The following is a 25362-nucleotide window of genomic DNA, read 5'->3' as shown; positions in this document are numbered from 1 at the left end:
GACAAAAAAAAATGGTGTCACCTTACATCATGTCTGTCTGTAGCCAACACCAGGTTTCCTTCCTATCTCAGTGCACCAGCAGCTACAGACGCTCCCCTACTGCAAACAGCTGCCACTGCCACCACAGCCATCAATTATTCACCAGAGCTTTGCCTCTGTGTTTACCTTTGAGGCAGAGGCCAGAGTGCACGGGAGAGTAGTGTGAGACAGCAACACACAGACCAGCATCTAGTCCGAATCACACTGAAGACACAGGATCATTTGATGAGCAATGTGCTACTGTGCTCAAAGTCAATTTAAACACACAAGTCAAGCATTTCAGCTGCTGGATTCAGAAAATGTTCAGCATTGTATTCTGAGAAATAACCTGAGATGAAACACTCATCTCAGGTCAAAACAGATATAATATCTTTTGGCACAGAGCAATATGTCAGAGGTATATACCCTTTCCAAGTACATGTTGGCTGTTGGTCCACATGTACTTTAGATATATAACTAGGCTGTGTACTTCAAACGTTAATTTCAGTTACCATTTTGCCTTCTCTTCATAAGTAAAAACAAGATGAAACACTTATCACACTACAACCTGTTTCACTATGATGGTGCTCTTTTGTCTTTAGGCACTCCTCTTCCAAATGCTGTCCTTCCCATTTTAGTTACCATTTGTTTGGGTTTTTGTTTAATTAAGTTTCACTCATGAATCTAGCATTAATGAGTCTAAGTAATCATATAAAAACAAAAAAGAAATTCTCATTGGGACTTTTGCCATAATCGAGCAGCAGTAACATGCACTGAGTCAGATGTGTGTTTATGCATGCCTTACAGAAGCAACGTGTTGTACACTATGATTCCTTTTACATAGTTAAACGCTGCCACTTCCCAGAAAGAAGGTTTTAAAATGCCAAACGGTCTCATGCCGGCTCGTGGAATCCTCACAACCTCAAATCTAATGTTTTTTCCGTGTTCCTTCTGTCTCGGTTCCACTTTAATAAAGGGAGAAAAAAAAAAGTCCAGATTTGGAGGCGAGAGCTGCTTTTTAAAATATGATGTATGAATAAAATTAGCCTAACCCCACTATTAATTGAAAATACATAATCTGATTTGGACAGGTATAGGCAAAGAAACAAAATTGGTTTAGCCATGAAAAACAACTCTGTTAATGACATAACCAATATTATATTTCAATCTGAATGCATTTTACTTATAAGATTGGTGCATAATAGACCCTGATCATGACTGCAAACAAAAAAAAAAAAAAAAAATTACTTTACCATCCCTTTTTAAGATTTTTCTGATACTGGGCTTGAAATGGGGGCGGGAAGGAGAATGCACACCTGTAGCTGTGTAATGCAGATCTGGGATCTGTGACCACTTCGCAGACTTCTTCTTTCCCACCTGACACTGCACGTCATGGACTGATGAATGACCCCACCAGACCCCCAGAGGAGTGAGGATGAGTGGAGCTCAGCTCAACTCACAGAACCCCCCTACTCCTGTTAATCCATCTCCGGAATAACCCCCTCCAATCACCACTATATACTCACTCTCTCGCTCAGACATACACCTCCCATTACCCCTCTGTCCCACTAGATTGAGGGGGAGGGGCAGGCAGGATGTGAGACCAGCTGGTCATCAGCTCAGACAAAGAAACCTGCTGAATGAGCTTGTGCATCAAAAAGAAACAGACCTCTCACATTGCTCTTTCTTCATAGTCTCACCAGCTCTGGATGTGTTTTCAATTTTAAGCGGGGTGGTGATTATGATGACGATAACGGTGATTGCAAAATATTACTTCTGCTATCTCACAACCACAGTGGGGTGGGTCAATTTCACAAAAAGGTGATATTACTGTTTGCCTTAAGATGTGGACACGTTTACACTGTGTGGACAACAGCACCGCCGGCTTTACCCTACGTTATGAACAGCAGGGAAAGCAGAAGAGCCAGATGTCGTTTTACCGCAGAGAGGCCACCGGCAGGTGCAATTTATCTTTGGCCCTAGCCTACTTCAGCTAGTCGCAGGGGAGAGACAAACCAGGACTCCACTGTAAAGTTAACTGGAAACTCGGGGAGGCAAGACAGAATGCATAACTCAAGAGGACACAGGGTGAAATATACACGTCCTAGATTATGACACTAAAACTTAGTGAGCATCCCACTTCAGGCTATAAATTCCAGTCAGGGTGATGTTCTCTTATACCTTTATTAGGGATTACACAGAAGATGGGTACAACCGCTTTTCCATAAGATACACTTGTCCATTCAAACTCGTGTAAACTGATTCACATTTAGTCAAGGTTAAGTGAATAGGCCACTTTGGGTTTCATTTGACCGAAGGCCGAATAAACACAAGGGAGTCAGGAGAATGGCGCTCAAGATGTTTATCAATGCATTTTACATTCGCAAAGTGGCAAAGAAGCAGATACCACAGGAAGTGTGCGCAGAGGCGAGCCGGCTTGCATGCAGGGGTCACAACTGTTGCGCTGCGGGGCTTTTTCATGGCCGAGTGAAGCCCTAATCTGCCCTTTAGCCACAGATCTGCCAGCACATACAGAGAGGGTGACAGCTGAGGATTTAAAAGACTACAACGTCACCCTTCCTATTTAACAAGCACGTTTACATCCTGTCTCCATTCAAAACTAAATATCTGCACTCATAACTTTACCAAGTTAAAATAAAACCTTACAAGTTTATTCAGTCAAGGACATAAACAAGAAAGCAGTGCATTCACAGCAATGACAGTCAACTAAATAATGCACTTATTTAATAACATATTCGTCATACAACTGGTTTTGAGCAGTGTTGAGACAGCAAATCATATAAATTATTGTAACATTTACCTTCAGTTGTACCTGGAAGGCCCTATTAGGCAACAACACCGGCAGTGACATGCATAAAACCTGTTTGGCAAAGTCTTACTGGGGCACACCCAGTTAGGATTTGTTCCCTAGTTCAACAATAGAAGAGCCAGAGCAAGAGCAAGAGCAAGTGCATATATTGAAAAGCTGCAAACAGCAGCAACCTGCTGTTTGATTTTGGCAGGTGTAACTGACACACACACATATACACACACACACAATCTTAAAATTGATCATTTGAATCATGATATGCTTGCAGATTTAGTGTAAGCCTGGTGAAGGCCAACAGAGAGCACACAGGAAACATGAAGAGCTATGACATTGGATATGGGAGGAAATCAGATGGGTGAATGGACTTCTTTGTAACCTGTCATGGGACTTGAGAGTGGCTAAAAAGATTATTCCCTCTTCCTCCATATGATATTCCAGCCTAGGCTAGTTTTTCAAAGCGGCTAAAAAGAAATTCAGACAGCAAACATCCTTGCTGAGAATACAGAGCTGAAAGTAGAGAGACTACTACATTTCATTTTACAATTTATGACTTTTATTAAACTTTAATTAAGATCAATGATTTCTCTAGCATTGCTTTGGATTCAGGAGAATTGGGCCTTTTATACTCGGGGTTCTCCTAGAAGTTTTCTGCAGACAAATCCAGCTTACATGTGTAGTCACCCACCAAAGGCCCGTCTTAAGTCAGGAAAACCCTGACAGTCAAACTACATGGTAATTTACACAATAAGGAACCCAGCAGCAAAACAAATGCATGATTAAGGACTCCCTGTCATGAGAAAGAGAGTGGCATTAACAACTAAGGATGTATGAACATGTGGGGAATCCCCATCCAGTGGCTGACTTAAAAGGCTCTCTAAACCTAGTCCACACACACATAAGTCAAACTTAATGCTATTACTGTTCTACATAAAATAATCAGTGCCCGGATAAGATGCTCTTGAATTAGGAAATGGGAGACATCATCACCAGAGATAACAGCGAGCAGTGCGGTGGGGGCCGAGTCATAGCAAACTTAAGAAACTGTCAGGACGGGGCGTGCAAATCTCCCATCTGTTCACGCCGTTAAACCCCTACCAACAGCATCCAGACCCATGCACACCCAGCGTGACACTAATTACTGCTACATCTTTACTGCTTTATTCTTCACTACCAATTTAAAAGCAGTTAACTGCATTTCAGCATCTATAGTTTGTGAAAAGGTGCTTGAATCTTTTTCAATACGTTACCTATCACATACACACACACACCTGGCCAGCGCGTCTTTGCTAATTTAAAAGAAGTGACAGTTTGCAGAGGTGTCACCCCCTGAGCCGATTATTCTCCATCTATGGCACATTTGTACATGGTGGTGCAGGAAAAAAGCAGGCCAGGCTGTTTGTCATATGAAAGGTTGGCTCGTTCACAGACGCACATGATGAACTGATGAGCAACAGAAGAAAAATAAACAAACAACTAGGATGTGAGACTGAGTCTAAAAATAGCTGAAGACTGACTAGTAGGTCCACAGAGTCATCTCTGACTTGAATACATAGTGACAGGGCAGGAGCACAGAACTGCACAGAGGCACTCAGCTGTGAGCTCATAGTGGCAATGCCATTCATCATGCAGTCAGTGTCCTTGTTTCCAACCCTGTATTGACCTGACCCCCTCGCGCCGCTTCCTCGCTGAAGCCCCGCTGATTCTGAGGACCACAGAGCACCCAGATGCTTCGTGTCTGCACGCTACGCATTTACCGTGACCACAGGAGACATTCTGTCACCACACATTTATGTCTCTCGATTGAAGCCAGCGCCACGCAGACAGGCTCAGTCGGTTAGCCGTCTGTGCCGGAGTATTTGGGTGTATCTGTCACTCTGTGTTTCAGAGGACAGGAACCAGGTACACCGTGGATGTCTGTCAGGTACGAAGTCGAGGAAAAGCACTCTGTCTGCCAGTGAACCTGATCAGGCAAACTAGGCTAAGATAGTTCAGCTGATTTTTTTCTCCATGCACAATAGAAAACCTACAAGATTTTAATTCCTAAGGCAGTAAGAGTGTAGTTTAAAAAAACTAAGGGAAGAAAAGGAAATAAAATACAAAAATTGCCCAAATAAGTCTACACCTGTAGTTCTCAGACTGTGGGGTGGAACAGAAAAATTTTAAGGTTTTTTTTTTTTTTCCTTATTTATGTAAAGTTTAACTTGGATCCTTGATGACTGATTACAGCGAGACAGTGACAGGCTGTCTCTCTGTTTGCAAGAGACAGCCAATCACAAAAAGCTGGCTCTGACTGGATAGTAAAGGAAACTAAAGCGGCTTATTTCAAACGGTTACAATCTCATGGGCTGCACCAATGCACAGTGCACAAGATAAATGTGGATTATTTTAAACTTTCAATCATGCAAAGCTACTTTATATGAAAATATGATAATGGTTGTCCCCTTTTTCTTGTCTTGAATATCAGTTTTATTTACCAAAAGACTGTAGGATAAATGGTCAACAGTGGTTCCTGCAATGAATGTGTATCTACTGCTCTGAGAAAATAACAAAAAGCTCTATTGTGTTTTGATTCCCAGGTGGTCCGGTGCCAACACTTCAGCCTCGGCTGACCTTGAGTTGTTAACAATCTTTATCGGTGAATATGCCACTCGTCCCTTTCACCACTAAAGCTAAAGTTGTGAAATAAAGACAGACAATGTCTATTCATACATACTCCCAGCAACATGACAATCACGATAATCACTGGTCTTACCGATGAACAATGTTTTCAACTAAACACTTGAGAGGCAAGAAGCAAGTGTTTTGTTCCGCATGTCTGAAGAAATCATACCGACAGCAATCCTGCTCCCCTTAAAATAAACTGAGCAGTGCAAAGAGAACTTTTGTCATATTTCAAACTGTGGGAGTGTGGGTGGGGATGGCTTTGCAAGTCATTCCACGCATGCCTTCAAGAGGCTGCATCCAATCCAACTGGCCAATGCTACAGGCAACACTGTGCATGCCAGCTGTTTGGATCCGAGCTAGTCCATCTACCCTCTATACTCTTCTTAACAGACAATAACACCCCAGTATTTACGCCATACTCTACTTTTTCTTCTATTGTTTTTTTTTTTAAACTCTGGCTTATCAGCGCTCTACTGTTCTTGACAAAAAACACACATAAATGATACTGGATTGCTTTTTTTTTTTTTTTTTTTTTTTTAAACTTAGGATTTAATTCACTTATATACTTAAAAAATAGAAAAGCCAGGATAAATCCATTGCAGATAAGGTAACACCGACTAATGTCTTTGACTGTAGAAGGACTGATTACTGGCCCCACTATCCACTAACATATGTGCAGCACAACTTTGTAATGAATGTGTTGTTACAACACTGCAACTCATGTCCAAGCAAGGAATGAGGCAGCACTGATAAGGAGGACGTACCTGAGCAGCTGACATTATGCAAACTGCTTTATTGGTTATGTCACCTTTTTTCTCTACAACAGGTGAGTGATTCTCAACTGTTAGCAAATGTGGATTTGGCGCAGTGACATGTACTGACTCACCCTCTGGGTATTGGTATATGGGTGTTTTAAATTCTCTGCATACCTTTGGTAGCTCTTTGAGTTGGTTGGCATCAAGGAGAAGCTCCTCCAAACTGCGGCTGTATCGAAATATTTCATCAGGAACCGTCTGCAAGTTGTAATGCCGCTTGTCCACCGACTCGACGTGGCGGTTGCAGCGCCACAGGGGGATACACTTCAGCATGTCCGGCCGCCGGAGGGGAGGGGGGTCTGGTTGCCGGTGCTACTGCAATCTCCGCATCGGAGGGTGAAGCTGTGGGGGTAAAAGGTCGCTCTAGGAGAGAGGGTATTTTTGCTGGAGGGTCAAACACTTGCTGTGCTCACACGAAGATCCTTAACAAGAGGCCGAAATCCACTTAAGGGACACAAAATAATCCTTTCGATCTGTTAGCGATATTCCCCGTTTCAGTTCAGCCGTGTCCAGTGACTGTCAGGTCCGCGTCAGCGTCATCCAGCCCGGGATCACGATCAACGTAAACAACAACGAAAAAAAAGAAAGAATGAACGAAAAAAAGAAAACGAGAACTCCCACTCGGATCAAGTGTTTCCTCACTTCTTCGTACTGACGAGAGTATCGTTAGCTTGTTTTTCTACTGCCACCACATCCCCCGAATCAGACCCGAGCTCTGCCGCGGCTAGCTGGAAAACATGCACCACGAAACAAGCCCGCTACGCAGAAAGGCTGCTCCAAGTGTCGCACTCATGAGTGGCGACTGCAAAAAACACACACAGCCACTTGACTTGTGGTGCAGATAAAACGGCTACAACGAAACAGCTAACGCAGCACAGAGAGCGAGTCAGCAGAGATTAACCCGAGTATGATAGTAGGATGTCCTCAAGCTAGTTAGTTAGCCAACATCGGCTAGTATAGATGACTGCACGTCTTTGTGCCTAGCTGCCGTTAGCTAATACTGATATAATAAAACCTATGGAAAACGCCGGCCTTTGGGGTATATTAGCGACATCTCAAAATTATCCAAATAAACTTCCCAGTTAGTTTTCTTTTAGTCCGACGTGCGTGAAAATGCCAGTAGCAAGTGCTGGAGCTCCGTGCGCAGCCGCGCTTACCTCCCCTGTTGCACCGAGGCAGGCCGGTTTGCCGTGTGGGGGGCTGGGCTCGGTTGAGCTGGAGCATCGCCGCTTTGCGCCTCTGTAACGGAGGCCACGACTTGCTTTATTACGCCACCCAGCGGTATTTCTCAGCAAGATTAAGGAGAAAAGCTTTTAAAACATTGAATGCTAGTAAAAAATAAAATAAAATCACATTTTCATCTAATGGTCAAAATGGTCATAATGCTTATAGGCTTTTTACTATTTAACTTAGGCTTTAGTTTTATTTTAAACTGCAATAATGCATATATCTGCAAGAATCCTTGTATGGCTCAGATTTTTACACATAAAGCATAAACAGGAATATACAACGAATATACAATTTTTATACCATAAAACTGATATGGCACATTTTTACAAAGAAGTAAAATATAAGTTAAAACACACACACACACACACACAAAGAGAGTTAAATGTAGAGCTTTTAACGTAAAACGTTTCTGAGTCTGTGTTTAAATGTATGCAGAGATCAGTTCAGATTGTTCCAGTAAACAGGACCACAATAACTAAAAGCATCATCAGCACACTTAGATCTAATTCTGGCAGCAGTTAAAAGATTGGACTTGGTGACCTGAAAGGTCTAGTAGGGTTATGGACACTGAGCAAGTCATCGATGTACTGTTGGGCCAAATCACTGAGTGCTTAATGAACTAGTAGAAGGATTTTAAAGGTAATTTTGTGTTGAACTGGGATCAAACAGATAATACTGTCAAATATCCGTCTGTTTGGGTTCTCCGGCTTCCTCCCACACCCCAAAGACATCTGGGTAGTGAGGTTAACTACCAACTCTAAACTAGCTCTAGGTGTGAATGTGCGAATATTTGCCTGTCTCTCTCTGTTAGCCCTGTGATAGACTGGCAACCTGTCCAGGGTATACCCTGCCCCGTGACAGCTGGGATAGGCTGCAGTGCTGTCTCCCTGTGACCCTGAACTGGAAAAGTGGAAGAAAATGGATGGGTGCACCTATCGTCTATGACTTGCTCAGTGTCTAAAACCCTACTAAACCTGTCAGGTCTTCAAGGGCAGATCTTTTAACTGGAGGGTAACTTTTCCATGTGTGTGTAAGGACTGTGGCTGCTGCATTCCGAACGAGTTGAAGACATCCTACTGATGATTTGGATAGTCCTCCAAATTAAACAGTTTCTCGGAAGTCAGTTAGAGTTATGAATTATCTAAGTTTGTTTTCTTTTCTAAGTTAAAGCCATTAACTTAGAAACTTCTAAGTTAATGGCCATTAACCTCTTTCTGATAGTACCATGCAAAACATGTAAAGGTTAAAGAGTACTGGACCAAGAGCTGATCCCTGAGGAACCCCTGACTGAATCTTTATTTCTCCAGATCTAACTGAAGGTACTAACTGGACCATAAACACTTCTATCCTTTAGGTATGATGAAAACCAACCAAATCACAAAGCATTTGAATTAAAATGTCATGATCAGCATTGAAAGTAATATCCAGGGTGGGTCATTTAAATGGATACACCGTAATAACATGGGAATGGTTGGTGATATTAAAGTCCTGTTTGTGGCACATTAGTATATGTGAGGGGGCAAACTCCTCAAGATGGGTGGTGACCATGGTGGCCATTTAGAAGTCGGCCATCTTGGATACAACTTGTTTTTTTCAATAGGAAGAGGGCCATGTGACACATCAAACTTATTGGTAATGTCAGAAGAAAAACAATGATGTGCTTGGTTTCAACGTAACTTTATTCTTTCGTGAGTTATTTACAAGTTTCTTTGTTCACAGCCATTGACATGTCGAAGAGGTTAACACGTGAGGAGCGGATCGAAATTGTGTTGATATCTGGTGAACACAGTAACCGGGTCACTGCAGCAGATTTCAATGCAAGACACCCTACGAGACCACCCATCTCCCATGCTACAAAATCAGGCAGGTGCATCAATTTGGGCGCCACAAAAAGAAATGAAATCAATATTTAGTAGATCCGCCTTTTGCAGAAATTACAGCCTCTAAACACTTCCTGTATGTTCCAATGAGAGTCTGGATTGTGGTTGAAGGTATTTTGGACCATTCCTCTTTACAAAACATCTCTAGTTCATTCAGGTTGATGGCTTCCGAGCATGGACAGCTCTCTTTAACTCACACCACAGATTTTCAATAAGATTCAGGTCTGGGGGCTGAGATGGCCATTCCAGAACATTGTACTTGTTCCTCTGCATGAATGCCTTAGTGGATTTTGAGCAGTGTTTCGGGTCGTTGTCTTGTTGAAAGATCCAGCCCCGGCGCAGCTTCAGCTTTGTCACTGATTCCTGGACATTGGTCTCCAGAATCTGCTGATACTGAGTGGAATCCATGTGTCCCTCAACTTTGACAAGATTCCCAGTCCCTGCACTGGCCACACAGCCCCACAGCATGATGGAACCACCACATTTTACTGTAGGTAGCAGGTGTTTTTCTTGGAATGCTGTGTTCTTTTTCCTCCATGCATAACGCCCCTTGTTATGCCCAAATAACTCAATTTTAGTTTCATCAGTCCACAGCACCTTATTCCAGAATGAAGCTGGCTTGTCCAAATGTGCTTTAGCAAACCTCAAGCGGCTCTGTTTGTGCTGTGGGCGGAGAAAAGGCTTACTCTGCATCACTCTCGCATACAGCAGCTCCTTGTGCAAAGGGCGCCGAATGGTTGAACGATGCACAGTGACTCCATCTGCTGCAAGATGATGTTGTAGGTCTTTGGTGGTGGTCTGTGGGTTGACTCTGACTGTTCTCACCATTTTTCTTGGTCTGCCACTTCAAGCCATTTTCTCAATATGTTCCTAACTGTGGAAACAGACAGCTTAAATCTCTGACACAGCTTTCTGTATCCTTCCCCTGAACCATGATGGTGAACAATCTTTGTCTTCAGGTCATTTGACAGTTGCTTTGAGACCCCCATGTTGCTACTCTTCAGAGAAAATTAAAAGAGGAGGGAAACTTACAATTGACCCCCTTAAATACTCTTTCTCATTATTGGATTCACCTGTGTATGTAGGTCAGGGGTCACTGAGCTTACCGAGCCAATTTGAGTTCCAATAATTAGTTCTAAAGGTTTTGGAATCAATAAAATGACAACAGTGCCCAAATTTATGCACCTGCCTGATTTTGTTTAAACAATTATTGCACACTTTCTGTAAATCCAATAAACTTAATTTCACTTCTCAAATATCACTGTGTGTGTCTCCTATATGATATATTTAACTGACATTTTTTATTGTAACAACCAAAGATTTATACAGGAAAATAATGACTATTAACAAGGGTCAAAGGAGCTTGCAAAGAAAAGCGTCTGGACTTCTTTAAGTTTACTTGAAGACGTTTCACCTCTCATCTGAGAAGCTTCTTCAGTTCTAAGGTCAAATGGTGGAGAGTCCCAGATATAAACCTAGTGGGAGTATCCCCCCACAGAGGGACAAAAGGACCCCCTGATGATCCTCTAATCGCCTGAGCCAAGGTGTGAAACTGGGTGTGGGTCCCAATCAGCCAGAGTTTCGGGTGTGTTCATTGTGAAACCTGGCCCCACCTTATCATGCGAATTCCTGGGGTCAGATGGCCCAGGATGTGAGTGGGCGTTAAGGCGTCTGGGAAGGGATCTCAAAACTGGATTATAGATGGCAGAGAGTTGGTGTCGTAAACCCCCGCCTCTGTTCAAAGATGGTCGCTCACAGTGGACATAGATGGCTTCTTTCACTCCTCTTTCAAACCATCTGTCCTCTCTGTCCAAAATGTGAACATTGGCATCCTCGAAAGAGTGTCCTTTATCCTTAAGATGCAGATGGACTGCAGGATAAGGACACTCTTTCGAGGATGCCAATGTTCACATTTTGGACAGAGAGGACAGATGGTTTGAAAGAGGAGTGAAAGAAGCCATCTATGTCCACTGTGAGCGACCATCTTTGAACAGAGGCGGGGGTTTACGACACCAACTCTCTGCCATCTATAATCCAGTTTTGAGATCCCTTCCCAGACGCCTTAACGCCCACTCACATCCTGGGCCATCTGACCCCAGGAATTCGCATGATAAGGTGGGGCCAGGTTTCACAATGAACACACCCAAAACTCTGGCTGATTGGGACCCACACCCAGTTTCACACCTTGGCTCAGGCGATTAGAGGATCATCAGGGGGTCCTTTTGTCCCTCTGTGGGGGGATACTCCCACTAGGTTTATATCTGGGACTCTCCACCATTTGACCTTAGAACTGAAGAAGCTTCTCGGATGAGAGGTGAAACGTCTTCAAGTAACTTAAAGAAGTCCAGACGCTTTTCTTTGCAAGCTCCTTTGACTACGATGACCTGGATGACTGAGAACCTTCACAGACATATTAACAAGGGTGCCCAAACTTTTGCATCCCACTGTATTTTATGTCATATTGTTACAGCTTTCTATTTTATTTTATTATTCATTCTTTCTAGTTGCACACAGTACAACTAGATGATATTTTGATCCTGTGTTTGTTCCGTACATATCGCAGAACTGACAATACCTGCTTTGGTGACTCTAAAGGAAACAGCTGAAAGAAGAAGAAAAAGACTTGAAATATATCTGCATAGTGATTTAGATTGAGGCCTACCTATCAAGATATCATTTGACTATCATGCAGATGTAGATATGTACAGTTTCAATAACCAAAGAAGTAATCTTTAAAGACCCCCTTTTTTTTCACTTCGTGTTCAAAACCTTTTGTCCAAACCACTTATCGCTGTCATAATGAAAGACTTCTTCACACCTTTATACACAAGATTTCTAAAGCTAATAATCTTGCTTCCGTTTTCCATCGTGTGCTCTTGAAACTGTGTGTTAGAAAAGGAAGCCTAACCTTAAACTGATGGCTGGCAGTGACTTCCACGCCCTCATTCGTGAAACCTTTACTGGACATGGGGCTGCCTGAGGGCAATTCTGAGCAATAAAATGTTAATATTGTGCAATTTTACAACCAATGAGTCTTATTTCTATCCCCAAACAATTTAACCATGGCATCATGTGGAATTACACACTCTTTCCTGAAAACACCAAAAAGATTTTACTACTCTCTGATCCTGTGTGTTTCAGGTCTGAAAACCAACCACTACTGTAGGCCCACGATACCACCAGGGGCCACAACCAGCCTGCCAAAGTTCAGTTCAGCCCACTGGATGGTTTTTCAATGGGAGAAAAGTCACTAACTACTCCAGTTTAAAATTCAATAAATAAATATAAAATGTTATTCCTTTTGCACAGATGCCAGTCTCACTACACGAGTGAAAAAGTCTAGTAGAGTTAAAAGTATTTCTAGATCTAGAAAAGGTTTTTGAATCTTAAAATTTTAAATACAGTTTTTGCTTACTTGCAAAATCTCTGCACATATTTTTATGGCTTTTTACTGATGTAGGCCTGACTATGAATACTTCTTTATACTAAAGAGAGCAGAAAATATCTTGTGCAGTGGTTTTATTGAGATCAGTTTAGGCAGCATGTGGCTCAAAACATAATATGAATGGGGAAAAAAGTCAATCCAGCTAAAGCTTAGTTAGCTTGACAGAAACCCCAAATAAAAAATATTCTAGTAAAAAGAAAAAAACCCTACACATTACTTTTAGTGTATTGTAAATAAAATTAATGTAAATGTGGCATTTGAATCAAATTTTAGACCCAAATCTGAACATAACCTACTCTGAACCAGGTCATATGGTCAGCATGGGTTACCATAGTGATCGAGCCCTTGAAAACAAAGCCACCTTCCAGCTTTGAACTTGACTTAGCTGCATAATGTATCTTGCTAATAATTAATATATAATTACATAATTGCATAATTAATCTTGTTTCATTTAGACCAGCAGTTGTAGCTGCCTTTTTGTACTTGATGGCTTAATGAGCAACTGAATAAGAAATTATTCATACATCTAAATAAATTGAAGAGTTACTCTGCTACAAGATTATAAACGTCACACTTTTTGTGGACAAACAATAACCTTTATTGTACAAAGAAAAAGTGTTTTACATGTTCGGCAATTTCAGGAAAGAAAATAAAAGGGGCTAAAAGCAAGAAAACAAAAACTAATTTTTTCTTTTAAACTTCTACCAGATTGGATTACAAAAATTCAAAACTTGCACCAAAAGGGAGTCTTCACAGATCACAAAGCAAAAAAAAAAAAAAGAAAAAAAAAAAAGAAAAAGAAAATCTGACACAGAAATATCTTAATGAATCTCCCAAATGGAGCTTTTAACATTAATATCAACAGCAATTTTAAAAAACAAAAAAACAAAAACAAAGAGGAGACCATAATAGGTTTCAGAGGCCCGCATCTTTAGCTGCAGTGACTGTGGCTGAGATGGGTTTGGGGCGACAGTTATGGGAGATGGGTGCTGGTGAGCCATTTCCGACACTTTACGCAGAGAGGTCACTGCTGTTGAAACGGTCTTGGTCATACACTTCGGCGACAACTTTGCGACCCCCGAACCAGCGGTCGTTGAGTGCCTGGATAGCTTTGTTCATCTCAGAGGCCATGGAAAACTCTACAAAGATTTTGACAATGATATCTGCATCCTCCTCTTCTCCTTGCTTTTCCTGGTATATGATGACTCTGTTCACGGAGCCGAACTTCCCGCACTCTTCCGTCACCTCGCCCTCCAGGTCATCATCAATGTCCTCTGGTCCGACCATATTTCGAAGCACCATCACTGTGGACTGCAGAGTAGAAGGACAGGAACAAAGTAAACACAAGTGATGATAAGGAAGTAAATAAGTGTTCCTAGATTAAAAAAATTAAATCACCTCTGATTTTCGAAGCAGTTTCTGCATCACCATGTGTCTCGCACTGCTGCCTGAGATGCTCATGTGCTCCTGATCACTCAGCATCTCCTGCCCTGTACCATCCTGAAGCGTCTCTTCTTTCTCCTCTTTCTTCTCTTGTTGGTTGGAGCCGCCAGCCTGATTAGACAGCACTGGCGGTGACGCGAGCACGGGGTTCACAAGACCGACCTGGGGAACCATTGGTATGGTAGGACGCACTGGAGTCACACCTTTTCAGGGAAGGCAGACACAGTCAGTGACAATGGGCAGGTCCACAGTACAACTATTAGTCCTGGATAAGACAATCCCATCATCTATAACGTCAACTCAACGTCAAAAATATCAACCAGAAAAACTCAAAAACAAAAAATTACAAACAGTACCAAGTCACCAGGGTAGAGGTGCCAGACTAATTGATTTTGATTAATGAAAATGTGGTTCATTTATTGAAATTTCTACCACAAAATTAGTGCTGTTGGCGTTAATCTCGTTAAAATGATGTTAACGCCATAAATTTCAGTTAGCGAGTTAGGGCGGATCACCCCGTGCGTGGGGCTGGACGGCGTCAATGAGCTAACAGCGCTAACCCGTTGACGCTAACCCGTTGACGCTAACCCGTTGACGCTAACCCGCTAACGGAGATTTGCTGCGTTAATGCGGTTATGGTGTTAACATCATTTTAATGAGATTAATGCTGACATCACTACACAAAATCCATCATTTGAAAATTTAACGCACCGTTCTCCTTTAGTCCACTTGATTGAAGGAGCTTCAACCCCTTATTTTTGTGACTATGGTAACAGAGTCATTTATACAGGAATACTTGTATATTCCTGTTTAAATTAGGGTCTTATTTGTATTATGAAATTTATTAGATCATCTGTTAAAGAAAACAAAAACCCTATGAATTATTATAGCCGTTTCACCCTTTCATCCATCGGTTTTAAAATATTTTATGCAGAAAAGCTCAGAGCTCAAAATACTTAAAATGCCCAATTAGGAGGTCACAAACGACCTCACACAATTTTCCATTATCCATATTACACCAATGAGCCAATTCCTGTAAAGTATAAAAAGTTATAGGAGAAACAGATTAATAAATTCATGGCAGGAAATACTGTCATGACTAAAAATATTACAACAGCACAAATAAACAAGGCTGATGCCACTGGATCACTTGAAGTTCAAGTGTAGGTGAGACATGAAGTCACTAAGATAACTCACACAGGAAAGCAAGTTTACACTCACTTCTGATTTTCTCATTTTCCAGATGCCATACAGTTAAAAGTGTTCAAACTAACAGTGTGTTCACTGTCTAGCTGTATGTTTTTAACAGCACAACTAAGTTAAATTAAAACCATTTCTTTAGCACAAAAAGAGGACTTGCTCATGTCTTGGTGCATACCTGTGATGACCCCTGGTGCCTGGGCAGCCATAACAGCCTGAGGTATTCCCATTTGCTGACTGAGAAGTTGAGGTGCAGTTAACGCTCCTAAGACTGACGCGCCAGCTACAGCCTCCTTAAAAGAGGGGGGGCCGAAGACATTAGGCAAAGGAAACACACAGAACACAACACAAGGCAGCACAGTCAACAATCACACAACATGGCAAACAATCAACTCAACATTGCCTCTCTTCAATGAGAATCGAGGTTACAAAGTAATTAAGTATTCTTAGCAAGTCAAAAATATCTAAGCAGTGATGCTAAACTTTTAAAATTATGACAATTTATACAAGGAAGAGCTTTGCTAATCAGTAAAGGTGAGGAACTTTCACCACTCAGGTTAACATATATACAGCATATAAAAACAAATGAGTCTTTCACCGTGTTTATAGGTTCTGTTTGAGTTTTGAAGACGTCAAACTGCATTAAAATAAGGTTACATTTTTAATTTTTAATAATACCAATAATAAACTGACAACAAAGTGGCCTTCTCTAAGTATAAATGCTAATGTTATCTGTACTGGTGTCATAGCTAGCTAGTTCTGTGTCATATTTACCTGGAAGGCCATTAAATCCCTTTGGAAGGGATTCATACTTGCCTGGGCTGTTATTTTAGCAGTGGCTGCCGCTGCAGCCACAGCTGCAGCAGGTGGCAAACCACCTGGGGTCGTGGGGGTCAGTAAGGGCATGGGAGGCGTTACTGCTTTGCCCACCCGCAGGTACTGACCACCCAGGTCAAACAGGTTCATAGAAGACACGGCGTCCAGGGCTGACTGAGGCTTTTCATACTCTGTAAAGGAAATAAAAACCGCAGTTAGTAGCAGATTTATAGCAACACGAAGGTACGAGAGAATGCGACACCCCCCCAAGCTCACCAATGAAGCCAAAGCCTCTGTGTCGCCCTGTGGTGGGGTCTCTGGCTAACGTGCATGACTTGATCCTTCCAAAGGCCTCAAACACACTCTTGATGTCGTCATCTGACAGATCAGGGTGGACGGACGCCACGTAGATCCTGTTATAAGCACGCGCCTCTTCTGCCAGCTGGTCGATGATGGGTTGCGCCTGACCGATGTTACTTGGCCGCCCAACCTATAGCACAGATCAAACCACCAGGGCTACTGAGTAAAGCCTTTACTGCATTACCTGAGAACGCACCTACCACAAAGCTCTATGTCCCTGCAAGGCTTACTTTCACCAGCCACCAAGCTCAGTCAAAGCCACTCGTCTCCTCTAATAAGTGTTTTTTAAATTACAAAACACTATAGCATTTTCCCAACAGGAGAAAATTTCAAGGATAAAATACTGATTACATTAATCATTAGACAAAAGAATAACCAAATAAAACTTAACTCTCTCTCTCTCTCTTTCTTTCTTTAAAAGCCAGATATTACAAAAAGACATCTACTAGCTGAGGATCAATAATTAAAAAGAACCTGACTATAAGGGTGTCAAATATCAACTCATTTACAATGCAAATGCAAAACCGGTCCTGTAAATAGCTGTAATACTATTATAGAGAAACTACACTTGGTATTAAAAACACAACATTTCTGCAGTCTGAGCTAGTGGCTAAAGGAACGCATTGAATATTTGGTGCTAGCGCTGCACAGACTCTCCTTTGCAAAAGAACTGAGCTCCCCGAGTAAGACGAGCGTCTGAGGGAGACTAGGATCTGTACTACAGATGGGGCGGCCAAGTAACACCAACCAGACGCAACCCATCATCAGCAGTCCATGGGCACAGAGCGATGTTATTTGCTGCTAGGCATCCCACTGGTCACTTGGTCACTAACACAAGCCTTGATGGCATCATGGAAGGCCAACACACACTTGCGCACTGACACACACAAAAAACAAACAAACAAAAAAACTACACACGCATCTTCATTCATACAACACGCACCTGAAAATTAACAAAAACACAAGCACAATCACAAATTAGTGTTTTCACTTAAATAAAGTGACTGAGATTATACATTTAAGCAATTTTGCATATCAGGACTTCATATTCCTAATGGCAGGAAGTAATCTAAATACCAGTAGGGTTCCCACCAGTGTATTACCCGACCGGCGGGCCATCAGTCCTAAAAACAGCTTGGGAAAAAACTATGAAGTTATGAAAGAATAAAAAAATAAAATAAACACATGGAAATGTTGAGTCTCGATACACTTTTACCTGTTCACTTATAACTAGGGTTGCAACAATACAATCAGACATTGGTCCGTTCCAGACCTGTTCTTCATGAAGGAAGCTAACAGTAAAGCCAAACACCCTTCTTTCCCTGCAAGTTTTTTTGCTTAACTGCAACATATATATGCATTAAAATAAAAAAAATGTCTGGATATGGATAACCATGTGTATCGATAAGAGGAGCAGTATTTCTTGTCTTGCTTTCTGAATGTTTTAAAATATTCATAAAGACACTGCTGTATAGCTACTGGATCTTAACAGCTTTTATGACAGAAATCCTGCCCAGGTGTATCCAACTATTCAAACTCTGTCCACATGATCTTAAGCACTTAAAAGATGTTTTTCTCCACACCAACATACCTTAATGTTTCGTCCTCCCAGCATGACTGAGTTCATCTGCTCCAGGGCCAGCTGAGCAGCCTCTGGCACATCATACTCCACAAAGGCAAATCCCTGCATTGTCAGACAAAGGTCAAGAATAACCTGCACACACTTTCTTTGCAATCTACGCCACGTCTCAAGTCAAAGTTCAACACTGACCTTGTGTTTCATTGTAACCGAATCCCAAGACATGTCAATGCTCTTGATTGGACCAAACGGGGCAAAAGCCTGTCTGATGGTGTCCTCACCAAGCTCATAGTATATGGAGCCCACATACACCCGACACATGATCGCTAGAGCGCGCTGCCTCTGAGCTGCCACCTACCAACCAAGGGAAACAAGACATAATAAGCATTAGAGAGTAAAAGAAAGGAGGAGAAACAAACACACATACACACACACAGAAAGAATATATGTGTATTTTCTACTGTGCTTGCTTTCCCCAAAATTGTTAGAGGCCAATTCCAAGTAAAGGGGGGTCTGGACAGGTAAATAGGGTAATAATGGGATACTGCAATGGACAGAACTTTGTGGGAAAAATATTAACATTTATAAAAAGAAAACAAAAACAAAAAACACTGATGTCATCAGAGGCGATTACAGTATGTCCTCTATTCTGTTACTACTGAACAGACATATGGAGGAAAACACATTGATGTGATTGACATGCACAGCCCTCACAAAAATTTTGGCTTCAGTAACTGACCTGTAGTCCGGGGATGCAAGTAAGGTAACAAAAGTAATCGTGGAGTTCAAACGAAATCCATACAAAGTCTTGATGAAAGCATTTGAAACTTTCTTCTCAAGTCTAAGGTGAGGGGCGCTTTAATCCCCGAAAGCTGCTCTGTTTTACTGACGCCTTTACTGCTTCTCTTAACTTTCACTGTGTCACCAACAAAAATAAGTTCGTAAAGTATAACATCGAGGGAAGATGACTTGTTCATTTAACAGAAAAAAAAAAAAGAGCTTGACTTTGAGATGGCCAAAAAATAGCCCTGTCCCACAATTTCTCTCATTTTGGTCCATTAAAGGGATTGCTATCCCTCTTTTGTCCCATGCCAAGAGCTTTGCTTTTTTTTGTTTTGTGAAATAAGCAAATGCATATTTTTCAAAAAGACGTGACTTTTCTCACATTTACAAACCTCCAATAAAGTCCTATAAAAGCCATTTAAAGTGTTTTAAACAGCCTTTTTTCTATCTTCTTCTTTAAAAAAATAATAAAAAATACACAAACAAAATATCCCACTGCAACGCAAGAAAGCAAAGGAAGCGCTTCGACAATTAACAACAGCCAGTCATCTCAGAAGAGATTGCAGTAAAGTCGCAGGTACGTTAGGTGTAGAAAGCCAAGTTTTCTTATAAAATATGCATTCTTTGGTTAGGAAAAAAAGGCAGGGACTGTTGCTATTGCAACAGTAAAAGAAGGGTAACAGTCCTTTCCATTGGGAATGCGCACAGAAAAAAAAAAATTTAATAATCTATTGACCGATTGTAAAGGTGAGAGAGGATCTCCAAAGCCCATTGTCACTGCTGCCATCTGAAAGACAGTAAAGATGAAAAAAGTGCTGAAAAGTAGGTTAGATATCCCTTAGCTTTGCTTTTCTTTCTTTTTTTTTTTTAAAAGGTCATTGCTTTGCTAAATAGACAAAAGCAGTAAGGCTTACACTATAATCAGACCCTCCCTCTAAACAATATACAGAGAGGATTTACCTCCTTTAGCTAAATTATAGCTCACCACACAGCAATAAACAAATACAAGCAAGTTCCCTTTAAAAGTGCAAAGCATTTAACATGATAACCAAAGCCTTCATGATGATCGTCTCCATCTGAAAGAGAACAAAAGGCAAAAGCAAAGGGCAAAAGGTCTACACATGCGTTCTTTTTCACAGCACGTGGTAGAAGAAAGGCAAGACTTCCCAAAGAGCTAAGCCCAAACCGACTTGTGACAGTAGAGATGGCTGAATTACCAGTGCGAGAAAAGACTATGATATTCTGTCTACAGTCAAGACTCACAGGTGACACATGCACAACAAAGATTTTGTTTGGCACATTACCAGATAGTTTCACACATCTCACCTGGAGGTTGGTGAGCTGTTGCTGCTGATGGGCGATGGTCTGCTTCACCAACACACTCTTAATACTTTGCTCCATGGCATACTTCTTAGCCTGGGAGAGGAGAAGCGAAATTACATGTAAATTCCACAGATGAATAAAAGATCAGTTCATCTATGTGACACGGCATGCAAAAACTAGGCTAAAATCCAAACTTTCATTTAATCCTACATTTTTAAAAAGTATAATAAGAGGAAAAAACAAAAAACCCCAAAACAAAACAGGATTTCCCATATAATAATAAACTAATTATTTGCAGTTTATGCATTAGAAACAGTTGAATAACTGCAGGTTTTGGGAGATATTTGCAGATGGTGCAGTTAAGATAAATACTTGAAATGCTGGAAAGTCTGGTTGTTCTTGATGTTTCATTGTTCATTGGCATATTTGACTTCTAGAAACTTCTTTTTGCAAATTTTAGTCAGATTTGGGGATAAATCATTTTAAATACGGGGATGTAATAGTTTCATCCACCCACATAAAAGCTACTTTTTCTACTTTCAGTCTTGGATATTAATATGCATACAGTTAAAAAGCACATTAAACACTTTGGTATCGGCCATCTGTAGCTCTTTCAGACACACCTTTACATTACAGCCACTATTTCCTATAAGTAACTACAGGAACCCTTAGTAAAAGAGAGCCAATAACAGGTGTATCACTTAAAGTCTGACTGCATACTGCTTGATCTTGAAACTGCAGCAAAATCAATGGCTCCTATCTGATGTGCCTTAAGATTTCAGGTAGATTGGCACATGTTTAACCATGAAGAACAACAGCTGTAACTTCACTAATATCTTATTTAAAATTAGCCAAAAGAAGAAGACTGACATTGCTTTAAGAACCAACAGGATCTGACTTGAGTCATTTAACTAAAACCTAATTCATTACAGGTCTTTTGGTGTATTGTGGTTTGTCCCATAAAGTTTGTAGCACTGTCTGAATTCAGTCATGTTAACAGACAGATGAAGCCCACATGGTAACACATTCAACATGTGAAAGGGGCTTCTAATCCCCTACTAAAAGTTATGAAAGGAGGGTTTTATATATATGTGACATAAAAGAAATAAAAGTATTGCAAGTAGACATATCCCTGTGCTCAATGTGGTATATTTGAGGTAATTTTAAAAACAAAAATCTAAAATTTTCATAACCAGTGTTAATAAATTTAAAATTAATAGCACATTACCTGTTGCTAACTGCAAGTTACTGGTTTGGTTTAATAACTGGTTTATGGCAAGTTTCACATGAAAAGAAACGTTACAGAAGTAAAGAGGCTGTTAAACATTAGAAGATTAAGGCCAAGAATGACGTGTTCTTCCTCAATAAAAATGATAACACAACAGCAGTAAAGAATTAAGTTAAAAATTAATTATAGTATTTCTGCTGCTCCCGTCCACTAACTTTTATTTGACAAAGTGATAAAGGCGGTGAATTAAGAACAAGATGAAAATAAAACTCTGATGCAAGCTGACAGCAGCGACCTCATCTCTATGTCGCAGCGACGGCACCATGCAGCGATGAGTCTAGGGGGTGCAATGAACTAATTAAAAGCTGAAGTGATTGATTACTTTGCAGATGAGGTTTTGTTTCTTTTTGTGCCTGTAAAAATATATTTAAAGGGCCAGTAAATCTAGTTCAGGGGGCGAGTAGTGGAAAAGGAAAAACAACATTGGACTAGGCCTTTTCCATAGTATATGATCTGGGATAACACGGGTTAAAAATTTCCCACAATATTTAAAAAAAAAAAAAAGTGTCATATCGCAATATGATTGCTGTACAAATGTCATTCATTTATGCGCCTCGCAATGTAACAATCTGACAAATCAAACATGCAGCACTATCTGCTGTTTGACCCCTTGTGAATATGGAAATTGAAAAATGGAAATTACCGATGCAGTTCCATTGCGGAAAAGGATAGCTTTAAACAGCTGGTTAAAAAGCTCGACCAAAGATACACCCCAGACAGAAAATATTTTTCACTTTTATTATGCGCCAATATTGTGCAGCTCCTGATGAGTTACAAGATTAAGTTCCTTTAGTTATTGTTAAAATATGGAGTTCAGCAGTTATTTTATTTTCTACTTTTGTGCTTACATTTGACTTATGCTGTGTCATTACTGTTGCACTATAATGCTGCCACTGGCACCTTGTTTCAATAGATTCACGCTTCAAATGAGGAAGTGTGTCATCAGTGACTGCAGCTTCATTGGAAAAGAAGAATGAAAAATACACAGCTTTTGTTTCTTTCATCATAAGAACCAGTACTGCAAAAATTGTGATTTAATTTTGAGGCTCTAGCGCCCACCCCTACATCGGACATTTGTTTATAACATGATCACTAGCAGATAGTTTAACGTCTTACCCTCTGAAGTGCCTCCTGCTGCTCTGGGGTGAGAGGCGGCAGGCCAAGCTTGGAGCCCGTGCCCTGTCCATTCTCCATCGTCAGAGCTTCACCACCCTGCAGTCGAGAGAACAGAGCACTTTAAACAAAACACTGAGAAACAAGAGCATAAACCCCTGCACGTGCACACTGTTCATTCGCACTTAATTTCAATGAGAAATTACATCATCTCAAAATGAACAGGATATCGCTAAATAGGTCAACATTTAAAGGACATACACCCGGATTTTTTTTTAAAGCAGGCGGGACTGGATGGGCTCCTTACCTACGCAACCCGCTAATCGCTGGGTCCACCAGACTGAGGCGGAAAAGCCCCCAAGGGGATGAGCACTGATGGGGAAGCTTTAACAAGTCAACAATTTCTAGGGGAAATAAAAAACGTCTTCAGACTAACAATAACAAAAGCAGGGCGCTAGCATCATTTTACAATGAACTCCATCTATAAGCAGCCGTCTTTGATCAGATCTTTAGTGAGCCAGGGTAATGCGCATGAACGCTAGCCTCGCGTTGTGTATACGTTAGCTTAGTGAATTAGTAGTAAGTGGGCTAAAGTTCAACCTTTCCCTAAGAACTTTTTAACTGAGGAATATATAAATCTTAACTGCAACCTCTTTGTTGCACTTGGATGACCTTACAACGGCACAATCAGTACAAGAAGCTCCGCATTGATTAGCAAGGCCTGGTCTCTATTCAGATAGCGTTATCTTTGCTGCTAGCTGATATTAGCTAATGCTAGGCATTCATTGCTATGGCGCGTGAATTAATCTGCACGTTCTCCACAAGGATACGCCGTCAAATTTAAAGAACACACGGTGCACCTAAATACTAAGATACATCGCATTTTACTTACGTAGCGACCGCTACAGCTGAAATCTGTTAATGTGCCTCTTTATCAAGGAAATTATTTACCGCAGTGTCCGTAACTGCCATGAAGCACACCTTCTCGGAGAGGCCCGCACACGTCAACGCTCGCGAGAATTGCATGTTTTCAATGAAAGATATCGCGAGAACTCTATTTCTCGCGATGTTGGGGGGCGGGAGTTAATGCGCATTTTTATCCATGCAACCTTCAGGCTATATTTATTATTCTGTGACATTATTCATAATTTCATGTATCATATCATTCCAATTGTGTTGTTTTTAATCAATTACTCTAGCTAGATAGCACTAGAATGACCAGATCCCAGAAAACCTAGAGAATAAACACTATTTTGCCAGTCCTGTATATCCAGGTTAGAGGACTGACATTCAATGTGTAAGGGTCAAATCACTATCTCCTTAAATTAAACACAATAAACATAATTTGTAATTTTTTTAAATTTATTTTTTTTAAATATTCTTATACACTCCTGCATTTATATTACACTAACTGTTACATCAGTTGCTTCTCTGTCCGATGATCTATCCGGTAAACCTTTAGGCAGGAGCACCCAGAGAGCTGCCCAGCCAGGCAAGATAAACTTTACTCGTCACAGCGAGACTTCTTCCCTGTCTCTGTGAGTCCCTGCATCCTTAAATGTCTCCAGTTGTCCTGAGTTCTCTCTGACTGTCTCCTTGGTGCATTTAAACCCCTGTTCCTCCCTGTCCTCGTCATCTGTTGTCTTCATCTCCGTTATCAGTCATCATCATTTTACCATCTCTGTGCAAGTCTGCAGATTTCTTTATTAAATCATAAGATTCTTAAATTCATCAAGTCTCTCTCTGCCTGGGTCCTCGTCACAAAACATGACATCATTGTTTTGTACATTTTAACACAATCCCCACATTTGTGAAAGAAAAACAAAACACTTTTTTTAAAGTCTGTAACAAAACCATCAAATCTGATAAAGGTTATTTAAATGCTGCAAAAGAAGAATGGATTGGAATAAAAAAAAAAAACATATCGTAACCTTAATTACTGGGGGAAAATGATGAATGATGATCATAGTGAGTAAGAAGTAAACTGAGTGCATATTTTGGACAGAGATTCACTTTTAATATGTATGTATAATACAATAGATACATAAAAATACACTCCAAAAATAGAGTCCTTGAAATGTACAAATTGTTGATAAAAAATAATTATAAAAATGGAGGCAACTTTGCCTATGGTACAATGTATACAATGTATGAAAAGATCTTTACTGCAGATACTACTATGGCTCTGCAGATTTTTTTCTTTTATTTTAACCTATGTCGCCTCACCTTGAGATTGGCAAATCACTTTTGGTGGTCAACTCTCTCAAGCAGTTTACAGTTTCTGTTTTGCCTGTCACTATTCCCTGTCTGTTTCCTTACCTGGTTCTTCCTGACCTTGTTCTTTCTCCTCACGTTCCCCTTTCCTCTCTCCCTCTTTGGACTGACAATCATACACAAATAGATTGTATTCAATTGGATGAAAAAATTACATTGATATGAAAAAAAAAAACTATTAAGATCACTCTCCTCTCTCAGTGCACTTTCAAACAAAAGGCAAATAACCAAACCACATTTACATCTAATAAAAGATATAAATATTGAAACACTGATCCAACATTATACTTTATTGACGGAT

General features: G+C 40.7%; 2 protein-coding genes across 23 annotated transcripts in view; both read right to left on the bottom strand.

Annotated features, from left to right (window-relative positions):
- Positions 1-7539, bottom strand: part of scrib (scribble planar cell polarity protein) — a 78534-nt gene extending 70995 nt beyond the window's left edge. For 11 of the 16 annotated variants that reach the window (XM_084939603.1, XM_084939612.1, XM_084939614.1 and 8 more), the window contains exon 1: positions 6442-7536. In XM_084939603.1, the coding sequence (XP_084795729.1) occupies positions 6442-6600 (159 nt within the window). In that variant the 5' untranslated portion in view covers positions 6601-7536. Of the gene's footprint in view, positions 1-6441 lie in introns of all 16 variants that reach the window. The other 5 variants (XM_084939615.1, XM_084939617.1, XM_084939618.1 and 2 more) reach the window with 3 other exon arrangements.
- Positions 7540-13441: 5902 nt separating this feature from the next.
- Positions 13442-23828, bottom strand: LOC146380492 (poly(U)-binding-splicing factor PUF60-like). 7 transcript variants are annotated; one of them, XM_084939625.1, is made up of 12 exons: positions 23739-23827; positions 23095-23191; positions 22791-22886; positions 20390-20479; positions 19800-19850; positions 18473-18634; positions 18293-18385; positions 16618-16831; positions 16300-16532; positions 15704-15818; positions 14281-14528; positions 13442-14193 (listed from the first exon to the last, which is right to left on the bottom strand). In XM_084939625.1, the coding sequence occupies exons 3-12, from the start codon at positions 22866-22868 to the stop codon at positions 13894-13896; spliced, it is 1584 nt and encodes a 527-aa protein (XP_084795751.1). In that variant the 5' UTR covers positions 22869-22886; positions 23095-23191; positions 23739-23827; the 3' UTR covers positions 13442-13893. The 7 variants fall into 7 exon arrangements, with proteins under 7 accessions (XP_084795751.1, XP_084795750.1, XP_084795746.1 ...); XM_084939624.1 differs by having other exon boundaries at positions 23680-23808; XM_084939620.1 differs by lacking the exon at positions 23095-23191 and having other exon boundaries at positions 23739-23828.
- Positions 23829-25362: the final 1534 nt, after the last annotated feature.

The sequence above is a fragment of the Perissodus microlepis genome, chromosome 9 (assembly GCF_051167445.1).
Source record: "Perissodus microlepis isolate ML-2025 ecotype Zambia chromosome 9, ASM5116744v1, whole genome shotgun sequence".
NCBI lineage: Eukaryota > Metazoa > Chordata > Actinopteri > Cichliformes > Cichlidae > Perissodus > Perissodus microlepis.
The sequence above is the reverse complement of the archived record's forward strand: the minus strand, read 5'-3'. Positions and strand labels throughout refer to the sequence as shown.